This window comes from Calypte anna, chromosome 7 (assembly GCF_003957555.1).
Source record: "Calypte anna isolate BGI_N300 chromosome 7, bCalAnn1_v1.p, whole genome shotgun sequence".
NCBI lineage: Eukaryota > Metazoa > Chordata > Aves > Apodiformes > Trochilidae > Calypte > Calypte anna.
In genome coordinates this window covers 11,059,311-11,072,975 of record NC_044253.1, presented here as the reverse complement: position 1 = coordinate 11,072,975, position 13,665 = coordinate 11,059,311, and the positions used below count along the sequence as shown (strand labels likewise).

General features: G+C 40.3%; 1 protein-coding gene across 1 annotated transcript in view; it reads left to right on the top strand.

The window, feature by feature from the left end:
* The window catches only part of PDIA5 (protein disulfide isomerase family A member 5), a 101,492-nt gene extending 92,562 nt beyond the window's left edge, over positions 1-8,930 (top strand). Inside the window, exons 16-17 of the mRNA XM_030454229.1 lie at positions 5,664-5,798; positions 8,699-8,930. Coding sequence (XP_030310089.1) covers positions 5,664-5,798; positions 8,699-8,779 — 216 coding nt within the window. The 3' untranslated portion in view covers positions 8,780-8,930. The remainder of the gene's footprint in view (positions 1-5,663; positions 5,799-8,698) is intronic.
* The last annotated feature ends 4,735 nt before the right edge of the window (positions 8,931-13,665 follow it).

The following is a 13,665-nucleotide window of genomic DNA, read 5'->3' as shown; positions in this document are numbered from 1 at the left end:
TAATGGGGTGACTTGAGGTGCTCGTGTGGGGCTTCAAGACAGCAGTGAAACTCCTGAGTCCCCAGTGTGTATCGTGAACCATGGTTTAAAATCATTATACCAACCAAATCACTGTACAGAGTTATCCAAATGAGCTAATATTTTAGTTTGGCCAAGAATTCGAACCTTGTTTGTTTAAAAAGCATGTGTTGGATTTCTCTTTAATTGGACTCATTAAATATGGTGATGTTAGCTCAGTACATCATGGTGCCTACTAATGAGTCTTCCCTTTGCAAATAGGCCTGCTTTGAGAGCAGCTGATGAATTGCAGCTATGGTAATGCTGCTATGGCACATCAGGGCAACTAATAATGAATCTTCCATTTGCAGGGCCTTTCACATTGAGAACAGTAGCTGAATTGCAACAAGCTTTAGCAGGCCAGCTCATAACTGCCACTTGGATGCAGAAAAATTAATATAAATAGAAACCTATGGAATAATCATAGAGAAGAGTGCACATGTCATACTTGTAGGTGCTTTTAAGACACTTGGCAACAACAGACTTTTTTTCTAATACTCAGGTAATTGTGATCTGGCATTGACTATACTTTAAAAATGTTGCTTGGAAGCATTCTTTTCCATGTTGCAATTTTACTTCTATTTTTTTTAAGCTTATCATATATCATCCCTCCCAGAAATCAATATTCAGTTAGTTATTCATTTCCATTTTCATAACAAAAGTCAATATTAACCCCAGCAGAGATTTATTTCCTTGAATCAATAAACCAGTGTGTGGCAGTACATATTTTAACAGGAGAGCAAGTAGGATTGCAAGGGATATTTTCACTATATCATCATATGGTAACCAGGAGACAAAATTAAAGTTATTTAAGAATAGGAAGCAGGAGTTACCTGGGAAGGTCAAGGAATCCCACTTTCAGATTTTTACAAGTCTATTTGAACCAGTGGATGTCATTGTGTTTCTTACCTGCAAGATCCCTATAGAGCAAAAAGTTGTTTTGTAATTCTGTCAGAAGGGATCTGTGATTCTTAATGTATGATTTGATGATACTGTAGTACTTCTCTTTCCTTCTAACAGTTACTCAGTAAAAACAAGAAGGTACCATCCTTCTGTACCAGTTCAGGCACACGGAGATCAGTGGTTACATTTTCAGCATAGCTCCATTTCTGTTTAAACACTTAAATGAAACATTACAATTTTTGCAACAGCTTGGTGTTCATGATCAGACCACTTCATCTGAACAATATACCATGTTCAATATCCTTTTTTAAAGAGCTCTTCAGAGCTGGTTATGCATAGTTCACACTCCAACACCATGTGGAGTTAAGTTTGCAACTCTGTAGTTAAGCTCACACTTCTTCAGTGAAAACATGAAACATTGCTGTGGGACTTCCCTTTTCAGATAAAGGCATTTTTGAGCCCCAGATGTTGCTAGAGTTGTGTTTAAACTATATGGACTATGGAATAAAGGAGAAATGCATACTAACCTGTTACTTTAATTTTTTTTTAATATTATGCATACTAACCTCATATTATGAATTATAAGCTACATACCAATTGTGTGGAACTATGAATAACATTAAGAAAGCTCCAAGGCTTCGTCTGGAGTCCACAGTCTCTGACTGACTGTCTTTTCATTTGATAACTGTTCTGTTACTGCTACAGCTGCTGAACAGGCTGGTGATAAACCTGAATGGCATTGCCTCTGAAAAGGAACTTGTAAATAATGATGTATTGTCAATATCAGCAGTGCAGATATAGCACTTAGGGTTTTTTCTTCCTGAAATGTTTTTTTAGTGGATTTTTTCCTTCTGGTTAGAAGAAATTTAGGATATAACAAGAAATTAAGTTTTAGACCTAACAATTAAGATCTCCATAAAATCAATCTTGTCTTCTGAAAGCTGTTAGGCTGTCTTTTTCCATAACACAAACACACACATGTCTTACACCAGCATTAGGAGAGTCTCTTACTCTCAGATTTTGAAAGTGAATTTATGAGAGGTGATGTTGGCTCCTGGAAACATATCAGAGACATCTGTGCTTAATCTGTTTAAACCTTCTGGTTGAATAAAGTTTGTGTTTTTCAAGCAAAGCATAGAGGTCTTTCTAGCAAATGCTTTCCAATGAACTTCCATGTTACTTGTTGCTGGTAGCTGAATACAAAGATTGTTTCTGAGGATAATATTCTCCAGAAGCATTTAACTATATTTTGGTAGAGGCTTTTTAGTTTTTATTTTTTTTCCCTGACTCAGTTTCTTTTTAGCAATGCAGAAAAACAGATCACTGCTAAGTAGACTGAGAATGAGAGGAAAACCTCCCTGCTCACTTGAACCAGGACTCAAGCAAGCCTTTATTTTTGTGTTATGTATACAATGTACATAAAATGTACATATTTTAATGTATTGAAGCCTTTCAATATAGTTGTGAAGTAATTCACCATAACTGAAAACTGCTGTAGGAGACTCTTTTGCCAGAAATGGAGCTTAATATTCACAGTCCATGAAAACACAAATGTAATGAAGCAAAGAGCATTGGTGCTGTTTGCTGAAATCCTGGTACATCTCAGAGTTCAGCTGCTTGAAGTTGATAGAGCTAAGGCTGGAATTGGTCCACAGTCCAGATGTGTGTTTTTCTGTAAGTGTTTTTCAGCATTATTTTTCTTTCCTTGCAGTGTGCTATATTTGCTCTTCCGTTGTGAGACAGGCAAGGCAATTAGGACTGTGATGCTATGGTAATGAGTGCATAGAGATGGTAGCAACCTCTATATTTAGGCTGCCTTAACATTTCCACTCTAAAGTAATCACTCAAGCTCTCCTAAGTACTCTTACTCAGCTACTGTTGGCAGCAGGCATTTGGAATTCAGGCTCTGATACAGTCTTGGGAATTAGATGTCTCTCTATGAAATTTTGCTCAGGTCTGTATGAATTACAAGGTTTTTGAATATTTTCATTTCTCTTCTTTCACTGGCTGTAAAAATAACTAAATGGGAATGTATGTTCTGAAGACCTGGGGTCAAAATGATGTTATGCCAGGAGCAGTGAAGAGTCTGGGTTGTATCAGGACCATTTCAGAGAAAGACAGACCATGAACATGTCCTCCAAACACTACTCTGGATGTCTGGGTCCCTTGCCATTAGACCTGTTAGATTAGGCCTGGCATTAGGCTAATGTGACTGTTGCAGCCAGGCTTAGATAGGGATCTTTTCTTGCATTATTTCAGCAGGCACAGATGGACCAGCAGAGATTTCTGTGTGCTGTGGAGGAGAGCTGTATCTCAAGCAGACTAGTAAACATTTCTTTCAGAAATCACCTCCTCATAGCTTAGCAGTCATCTGTTTGGAGGCAACAGATAAAGATGTGCTGAACAAGGTTAACTCTGGCTTATAGCATTGTGCTTTTCCACCATGCCCTCTCCTCACTGGGGCCCATTCTCACAGAAGCCTTTTGTAAGTGAAGCAGGGTTCCTTGCTCCAACCAAAGCCAGTCTAGATGTTTCCAGAGAGGTACAGATAAAGAGGTCTTCCCTTCCTTTTAATATATTAAAACCAAGTTCTCCTAATTTCCAAGACACTAAAAACGTCATCATCAGTTACCACAGTTTCATGCCTCATACCAGCTACTAAGATCTGGATGAGTGCATATACCTTCCCCTTTTTCTTGCTGTCATCTCTCCTATGTGATATTTAGAGCAGTGAGAAAAAACTGGGTTTATTTTTTCTTCCTGTTTTCAGGAAGCCAGGACTGTGAAATGAAATAAGTGGTTGTCTCCTTTGTAAGATTTCCTTTACACAGAAGTAGCCAACTGGGCTCTAAGTTTTGGCTGGCTGCTAAGGTCAGGAAGGCATAAATACTTCTTGCAGTGCATTATTCCTAACCTTTCATTTTCACTGCCCCTGAATGAGTAGGAGCCTTCTGTTTAGAAAAGGAAAAAAACAAAGTGTGATCATACGTGTTTTTAACAGCTCTCAAGAGTCCTGTTCCTCTAATAGGCTTATTAATGTTTAAAATGGGAAAACAGAGTATTTAAGGTAAGAACACTGCTCACTTTATATAGTGCTTTCCATTTGAAGATAGAAGCAAGTAAGATCTTACTGAGTATTGGCTTGTCAGGTTTTCAAAGCCAAAACAAAACAGGCAAATTAACTGAAGTTGGCTTTGCCAATCTCTTTAATTACTGCTAGGATAATGGGATCAGGTTTTCTCATTTTGACAGTGTCACCATGAAACTGGAGAGCATTGTGGAATATTAAGCGATCTTTTAATTGACAGTTCAACTGCAACCCTTAAGTCATGCAAGCAAAAGATATTTTGATCAGATTGTTTGAAACAGACTTGCGGAACGGAAGTTTCAAGTTCAGATGTGACTCCTATGACATTAGCACTTGATAAATTGTAACCTACAGTTGCAAAAAATAATTTCTGTAATTTGTAAGGGCTTTTCCATAGCTTGTACTTAGACCTACTTGCTCTTCAGCAAAGGATGTAAGGGGGCTATGGAGGCAAATCTGCCAAAGCAGCAGTGCGTGGTCAGAGCCAGCACTGCCACTCGCTGCAGCAGGCAGGGGGGCCCAGTTGCTCTAAGTAGAAGCCTATGAATTGCATTTTGTTTCAACATCAGAAATGTTAAGTGCAGCCCTTCCTCAGTACTTCACAGATTCAGATTTCAAGTGAAAGATGCTCTAAAGCAGGGTTAGCTGGAGCTGATGCATGGTGGCTGTGAGGTTGCTCTCCCTGGCTCCGCCTGTGCTGAAGCAGGCAGGGGTGGAGGGTGTTGCTCTGCTGCCAGTGGTCTGAGAGCAGGGCAGGGTTTCCTGCTCAACGTTTTTTTGTGTGACAGTAGCATCTAGAGGTTCCAAAAGGAACTAAAGTCCCCTTTGGTACACTTAACACACTGTCCGTCCCTTAAAGGATAGGCTGAAAAAAGACAGAAAAGGAAACATAAGCCAAGGCTGAGTGTGCAAGCAAGAAACTTTCTGCTCGGTTTGCACTACTCAGCAGATGACACTCTGGCCTCTCACCTATCTCTGTTTGACCTTGGGAGAACTGAACGGAGTTTACAAAAGCTATTTGGGGTAGAAATCATTAATCTATTAATAGCCTGCATAACCAGTCATGTTTGTCCAAGAACAGAAGAGATAACTTCTCTGAGCATCAGCCATGGCACAGGGAGAAGGTTGGGTTAGGCGGCTTGTTACAGGTATCAAAGACATCCTGTCTCTCTTGTCACTGCTTCAAACCAAAGTGCAGGAAAACTATTGCAGTGGGACAGAGCTGTGACCACCGTGCTTGGATTTCATTGTGGTTTCACTAAGGCAGCCTCTGGATGTCCCATTTGGAATCTAACACAGTGCTCAGTGGGGAGGCTGGGAAGGTGATTTTCTGCTCTTTGAGCTCAACACATTTGGCAGCTGCATTCCCCAGGTGCTGTGCAAGCAGCACAGCATTGCATCAGGAAGGAGCAGGCTTCTGCTTTTCCACTCATGTGGCTTGACCTGGTGGTCACTCTCTCATCTTCCTCCACAGCTAAGCCATCAGAAAAGATGTTACATTTTTGGCAGAAGACTTGAGTCTTTCTGTGTGTTAAGTCTAAGCTGCAGCAACATAACCATGAAGAGGAGTCTTGCTTTGTCTTCTCCTGCCTCATGCTGATCTCTTGCATTTCAGATTGCCTACGCTGCAGTGGACTGTGCCAAAGAACAGAACCACGACCTGTGTAAGCAGGAGGGGGTGGATGGCTACCCCACCTTCAACTATTACAACTACGGGAAATTTGTGGAAAAATATACTGGAGAGAGAGGGGTAAGTGAGAGCAAGAGAAATCACCTGATAGAGGGAAGAAGGTCTCTGCAAATAAAAGTGGCAGGGTACATTTCTATCATGCTGGAAGGACATTTAACTTCTTCTGTTCTTATCTTACATGGATGAGTGTACCACACTCCTGTGCATATCTGCATTAGGAATGTATTTGGTCTATTTTAAGAACAGGAGAAGAGGAAAAGGAGTAGATTTGCTAATACTTTGTTGTATATTTTAATCTTGAAGCTGAAGTCTACAAGTGAATTTGGACTGAGTGTGAGCAAAGGGTTTGTTTGTTGCATGGGCTGCTGCTAGGAGCAGAAATGCCAGAAAATGCAGAACTTATTCTTGTCAGTTCTGGATCTGGATTGTGCACATACTGCAAACGTGTCATGGGTCTGCCAGATGGTGACAGACCATTGGTTTTATAGCAAGGACAAAGCTGCCCTTTTGAGACTGTGGGAAACTAAATATCTCATTCTTCCTGAATCAGATTGGCTCCTGGTTCTCAGGATGGAAAGGCCAACTGTGCCATCTACTTCATGGGCTGAAGTTTCAGTCTTTTGTCCTGCTGTGTCCAGCTAGTTATGTGTTATAAGTACAAGGGGCAGGAATAATGCCTTCTGTGGTTGTAGAGTGCCTGAAAATGAGGGAGCAATCAAATTAGGTGTGTGCATTCTTTGTCATAACCTCTTAGAGGGAGGTTGTTCCTCAGCAGTGATTCACACTTGAGTCTGCAAGAAAAAACTTGGGGTCTTGAAGCCATCCAATGGTTTTGATAAGAGCCTTGCCTGAAAGTTACTGCTGCTATTACAGCTGACTAAATAAAGAGAAGCATGAAGAAAAAAACCATATTTTCTAAGGTTCTTTGTCAGTCAGGATCTTAGGGAAGTCTGCATGGAGCTTTTATCCCACTTTTCTCCAGCATTAGGACCCCAGTAATTACCATCTTAGGGTGCTGATCCAGGCATTGTTATGGATACCATGTTTAGTTCCAATTGTGGATGTTTTCTTAAAAGTAAAGATGGGTGCAGTAGTCAGAAATTAGGTAAATTTTCAGCCAGTTTTTGTATTTCTAGCCTATACTTACAGAAGTGATATATGAAAGCAATCTGTGGTGGCTGATAAAAAGCATTTAGCAAGACAGGAGTGCTCTGAGGCCACAGCAGTTGGGAGATGATTATTCCTACGCTAGAAAGTGGACTTGCCTAATCCCTTGCATGCAGCCAACCCTTTTTTGGGTAGAATTAAATTACCTGACAGGAACATTGCAGTCTCTGTTGCAGCTGACAACTGTATTTCCCCCTCCTACTCTCCTGGGACCTGTGGTCTTCTGCTTGTACAGCATCAAACTAGGTTTTGATATCTCCTCTCACAGTAAAGCTGGAGGCAGTGCTCAGCACAGTTCCTTCTGTGGAGTTTCCAGGTCTGCTCATACATCTGTTTCAGTAACAAGGGATTGTGCTTCTCATTGGTGTAACAACACCTTTTGAACCACCTTGGCCAACCTCATCCTACCTTGCAAAAGAAATCTCAGGAGAAAGCAGTGGGCAGCAGGGGACCTGCTTTCTTTTCCTGAGTGTGACACTACAAATCTGTAGGTGTCCATGAGCTGTTCATTGTGGTCCAGCCCGTGTACCATCATTTCACATGGGCAGGGAAGATGGAAGGTGATGGCAGCTGCTGTGGGAGCTCTCAGCTTCTTGCCACCCCATACTGCAGCACTGACTATGACCCCCAGCCTTTAAGGGGTCCTTCACATCTCCAAGGGAATGACATTTCCATAGTGGAGAGTTTAGGGGATTTCACCCTGAACAAGGAAAAGTCAGGACACTGTTTCAGGTGTACTTAAATGACTTCTGGACACTCAGCATCAAAAATTGGGGTCCTTTTATAGGGACTGTTGATTGCCATATGTCTCCAAATGATGTCAGTGATTGTCACCTCATTTTTTTTCAGTGGAAGAAGAGTGAATGATTTTAGAAAAGTGGTTTTTTTTTCTTCAGCCTTCTCAAAAGCTTCCCAGTTGTAGTATTTTTTGGGGGGTTGGGATTTATTTTTTTTTCCTTTTGTGGTTTTTTTAAAGTCAAACTTTGACCTCTGTTTGTTGTTCTCTACATCTCCCCTGTTTTATCACCAGTTTTGACTAGTTTGCTTTGGGATTGCTATAAAGTAAAAATGGGTGGTCAGTCACATTGAGTAAGAACAGTGTTACTTGCCCAGACAACTATCCTGTTTGTGTACCAGTAGACAGTTCAAACAGAGGGACTCCTTTGAAATACCTGTGAGTTGTGTCCAGAGGTTTCCTTGGAAGGGAAACTGCTGGCATCCAACAGCCTTAGAAATTAGAAATCACAAGTTGTTGAAGTACATAGGTTGGCATGTAGGCATCCAGGTTTGAAATTATTTGACAATAATTTTGATAGTAGTTTGAAAAACAATTAACTCTGAATATGTGGAAAGGAGGAAGATCATAAGCAAAACTGTTAAAGGATGACAAACAGTGGCTAATGTGTGCATAGCCAACAAAGGATCTATTAACTCCTTTCTGAATAAATACCACAGGGAACATACAAATGTGGGAAATCTCTGAGAATTTTTGACAAAAGATGTCAATGCCATTTTTAGGCACAGATTTCTCCTCATCCTGTGTGTCTTGGGACCTTTTTCTCTGTGCCCTATCTTCTCAAAGTTTGAAATGTGTCACTTGTGTGGATATTTTCCTCCTCCTCTGCAGCAGAGCAGTGCTGGATCAGAGCACTGCATGATGAGGTAGTGTGGAAGCAGTAACTCTTCCATAGTTTATATTCTGTCATGGCAGAGAGAAGCTGAAAATGTTCTTGATGCATGGTTTTTGTTTGTTTGTAATACTGTGACCCATATTTTTCTTTCTTCAAAACCAGGAGTCTGGATTCACCACCTTCATGCGAACCTTGAGAGAAAGAGACCATGAAAGAGTAGGGAAGAGGAAGGATGAGTTGTAGTTTCTGCCTCAGAAGAAGCTTTCCGCTGCACTGTGAATGGTTCCAGGTCTTTTGTTAATGAACCTGAGACTTCACATATTCTCAAGACAGAGACTTTTTTTTTTATAAACAGCCATGGCCATTTTGTACAATTTTGAAATAAAATGAAACCACTTGATTTTTAAAATGAAAATAAATTAGAATGTTGCCATAATGTTTTAAAGAAAACTTAGAAGTTTCTCTCATGTTGTGAGACTATGCCCACTGACACTCCTATGCAATATTTTTGTAGTCTGTAGTGTGTCTGTAGGTGATGTTGTTTGATAGGGTGATTTTTTTTTTTCAAATGTATTGCAGTACATGTAAAAAACAAATGGGAGGGGACATGTTTTTGTTTTGTTTTGTTTTTAAACCAGTGAAGGAAAGTGTGACTTGTAAGACACAGTTTTATCCAAATGCAGTTTTACATTCTTGTGAAATAGTTACGTGTTCTTCAGTGATATTTGGGGGAACAATATTAAGGTGCTCAGGGACAAATAAGGTATCTGATTTAATGAAGACATTAACATTGACCAGTCCAGATCTGTTGATTTAATATAAATCTCTCTGGTAGTCTAACCATGACTGTTTACATACCTTTACAGAATGTATTGAGTGAATTAAACCAAGTATCAAAAGATCAGCAGAGCATGGGTAAAATTAAACTAAAACCCTCCTTTTTTGGCATCAATATTGTCAAATGCCTTGAAGTCATGGCAGGAGTGATTACCTTATAGGGTTATACAGTTACCCTTGTAGGGCATACAGTCTCCCTTCAAATTAAAATTGGGCCATATCAGATATGTGTTGGAAAGTGTCATGTTCAACTGTTTTGATAAATGCATAATACTTTTGATAATGCAGTAATGATGTATATTACATGTTTACGTGCCAAAAGTTTATCTACATTTTTATGTGGAATTTTTTTCCTTTTTGCTCTTTGAGAAGTTGCACAAATGAGTTCTCTCTGACAAAATCATCACTGTAAAACCTGCGTTAGCAGCAGTTGAAATGTGTTACACACTTGATGCTTAAAAAAAAAAAAAAAAAAAAAAGGCATTGATCTGGAGGTACTTATGTCTTCACAGGAGGGGAGAGGGAGGGACAGGAAGTTGTGACTCACTTTGAACTAAAAATAAATTTTAAAAAAGACAACTATTTTTATCATTAATCAGCCTCATTCAGCTTCTTCCCTGCTGGCTGTACACCCACAGCTGCTGGTGGCTTAGGAAGAGCCAGGGTATGTACCCAGGAGAGGTGTCCACCACCCCTGTGCTGGGGACAGCCAGGTGTGCTGGGCGGTACCACACAGTGTTCTGGGGTGTGAGGGTCAGCATCCGTCTGCCTTGGCACTCAGTGGCAAACAAAACAGCTCTTTTGCAGTGAAGAACTGTGCTTCACATCTGAAATTTTCCCTTCCCCTGGTTCCTCAGGCTGCCAGTGTCATTTTCTTTTGCTTTCTTTTAGTTTGGTTTCCTGGGTGAAGGCCGTGCTAATGGACAGCCCGGCGCTGTGCTGCTCAGGAGGTGATGGCATCTTACCTCCTTTCTCAATAATTTTTTCCCTCTTCTCTCTTGCCCAATTAATGGCACAGTATGTTTGGTATTCATTAAGCTGCTGAAGCCATTAGTGAGTAATCTGGAATACTGGTAGCCTTGTATGGTAGCCAGCTTGTTAGACCAATTTGAACAGCAAAGGAGTTGTGCCAAGTATCTTCTCTTATTAAGCACCTGATGAGCCTCTTGACTCAAAAAATCAGCTGCCTGGTAGTACATGATATCCTAGTATGAAAGCAGCTTAATTTATTAAGTCTCTTTCTGTTGTATTTGGGTTTTTTTTCCTTTTCTGTTAGCATAGTTCATGTATAGTTTAGTACTTTTGCAAAAGATCATGGTAATTTTTTTCCACGCTACCTCACATTAATAGCAAACATTCCAGCCTGTGTTTAAGAAACTTTATATGTGGCATTTGATGTGAAACAGGAATTCTCTTGCATACCAATGAGCAGTGAAGTATGATCAGTGTAGACCTTACTGCACTTTTAGTATCTCAGAGTAAAAGCACCAGCATGAAAGAAAGTCTCCAGAAATGCTTGAGCACTTTTGTGCATAGGCTGTGCCTAAGTTTGTGCTGCTCGCTGAGAAACAAAGACTTCTCAAAACAAAAAAAAAATTAAAAATCATAGCTTGCCAGTAGTGACATCACGTGTCAGGATCTCTCCGAATTATAGGCTTTAGTTAATGTTTAGGATAAGACAATTGCACACTGTGCTTCAGACCAGTAATTCCTTACAGCTGGTTACACCATAATAAAATTAAAATTAAGGATTCTCATTTTTCCCTTCAGTCTTTTGTCAGTCACTTCTTGGACTTGGGCATTCATTTTTTCTTAGCTAATCATGTGTTAATGCACAAATATAAAATATTTGAGAATAATTTACCTTCTGTTGCAGGGTCATGATTCATCTGCTTTATAGCTTGAATAGTTTTTGAGAAATACAGTTTTGAACACCATAAGCAATTACATCAAATTGCTGACAAAAGCCTTAGTTACTGTGAACTAGAGTGTGCCATGAGCTGGGAGCTTTGCTTCCAAGGCTGTTTAATTAGGAGACCAGGTCTGGGTCTCAGTTGCACTGTTGTAATTCTGTTGTCTCCAGTAAAGCAGAAGTCCGTGTTTATATTTGCTAGTTAAGTCTGTTTATGTTTACATTTGCATCAGTCATGTTGAAATAGGTTTTGCATTTTTTCCACAAACTGTGAATGAAAAGTATCTTATATGTGAGAGTTTTGTACATTTAAATATTTGGGCATTTCACGCATTCAGACTTTCCAGCTCATTGTAGTAGATGCATAGCCCAGGCATTCATAACCACATAGAAATTTCTGCTGTGGTTAAAAGTAAGTAACCCTGAATCATTTATCAGCAAGAAACTTAACTGCTGATAACAAATGGTTTGCAGTGAACCAGAGATTCTGCTGTGGCAATTACGGGTTTGGTCTTTCAGCCCCTTTAAGGTTCTAGGCCTCCTCTACACAGTTAACCCTAAGAAGATTGAGTCTTGTTGAGGAGAGATAGAACTAGTACCCAGCAGAGAGGCTGCACAAGGATTGTGTGATCACTTTGTTCCTCAGCATTGACTTAAGATATGAATAGGCCACAAGCCTGTGTTAGTCCTGTTGTGTAGCTGGACCAAGAGATGAAGGGTAGCAGGACTAAGCACTTTGGGCAGACCAGTGGACAGGAAATGGATTCCCCATCTAATGAAAGCAGTTGAGATGCTGGATTCGTTTAATCCAACAAAAGGATGGAAAAAGCAGCCTGGACAGAATCCCAGAAGAGTGAATACTCTGGGAAATGGGAGATTCAAATCAAGGTCCCAAGATGAGCAAAAGCTCATATCCCAGTCCCCTGAAGCCCTAGAGAACAATTTGGCTTCTGATGTAAAGGAGTTGTCAATCTATCTCTAACCTAATAACTGCATCCTTATTTGTTCAAATTAGAGCAACTCCTACAGGAGAGAGTGCAGATGACTTTCCAATCTGAATCAAGAAAAGCAACTCAGCAAATCTCCATCTCCTCTTTCCTCCCAGTGTAAAAAATGTCTGATAGCCCCATTGACCCCCAGACACATCCCGACTGGTTGCAGTTGGCTTAAATGACCTTGGGAATTTTTCTCAACTCCTACTCAGACCAAACTAGGTCCCTGAATCTTGCTGACTTAAAACTTTCTCAATAGTTACCCACAAAGATAGATTTATATTAACGGTCAAAAAGATTAGAGGGGTAAAGTTTATGTTCTTACAGCATTTAATTTGGCAGTGAAAAAGCAGATGCAACTCTCATCATGAGTAAGCTCTAAGAGAATGCTTCAAGACAGAGATTTGTTTTGGATGGAATTGCTTTATGGGTGATTTTGATTTTAGAGGCTTACTACTTTTCCAGAGAAAAGTCAGGATGTGGTGACTTAGTCTTCACATCTTTTTGTAGTCATGTTTTCCTTTCAAAAAATAAAAAGGAAAATCACAGTCCATATTCTTGATTGGGCTATATTACAAGAAAGAAATGTTCCCTGTATGGATTTCCGAGAATAGTACTAAATCCCCGCCAACTACATTTTACAAACTGTGAAACAAGCCATTTGCTCAAAACAACACTCGGGGGAATGGGGACTGTTGTCCACGTGCACCTCATTTTAATTTAATAGGGTTACTTTAGTGTGACTGGGTCTGTAACAGTGCACTGGGATTGCAGGAGTAAATTGTGAAAATGTAGAGGGGGGGAAATTAGCTTTAATCAGCAGGTGCTGAGCACTGGGGCCAGACACTGGCATTTCCTTTGCCTTTGGCAGCCCAGCATCCCTGAGCGTTCCACAGCTCTGCTGGATCCACGGGTGTGCAGCCTTCTGGCTAATCCAGTTGTGTACATAACTGCTCTGTGCTGGAACTGATTTGAAACCAAAATTTCTTCCATTATTTTCTTTGGCTGGTCACGAGAAAACGCTGTGCTTTTTCTGTGCCTCCTGCTTTTATTTACCAATTAAGGAAGGAGGATACCTGGGTTTTTTTACAAAGGAAGACTCCAAATGTCCCGATATCTGCTGCCAACCTGGACACCTGGAATCTCTGACTGACCAGTGATGCTGAAATAACCTCACAAAGCCCCCTCGGCTGGCTCAGCTTTTGAGAAGGTTTTGGCAGGCACCATATGATGCAAAGTTGCAAAAAAACTGTATCTAAGGCAGCGATTTCCAGACTGTGGTTTCTGAGTAGTTTAAGCTAAACTGTAAACTCTAAACTGTGTGTATTCATCGGCCCAGTGTAGCTGGTGTGGGGATCTGCAAAAAAAAAAAAAAAAAGAGAATGTCC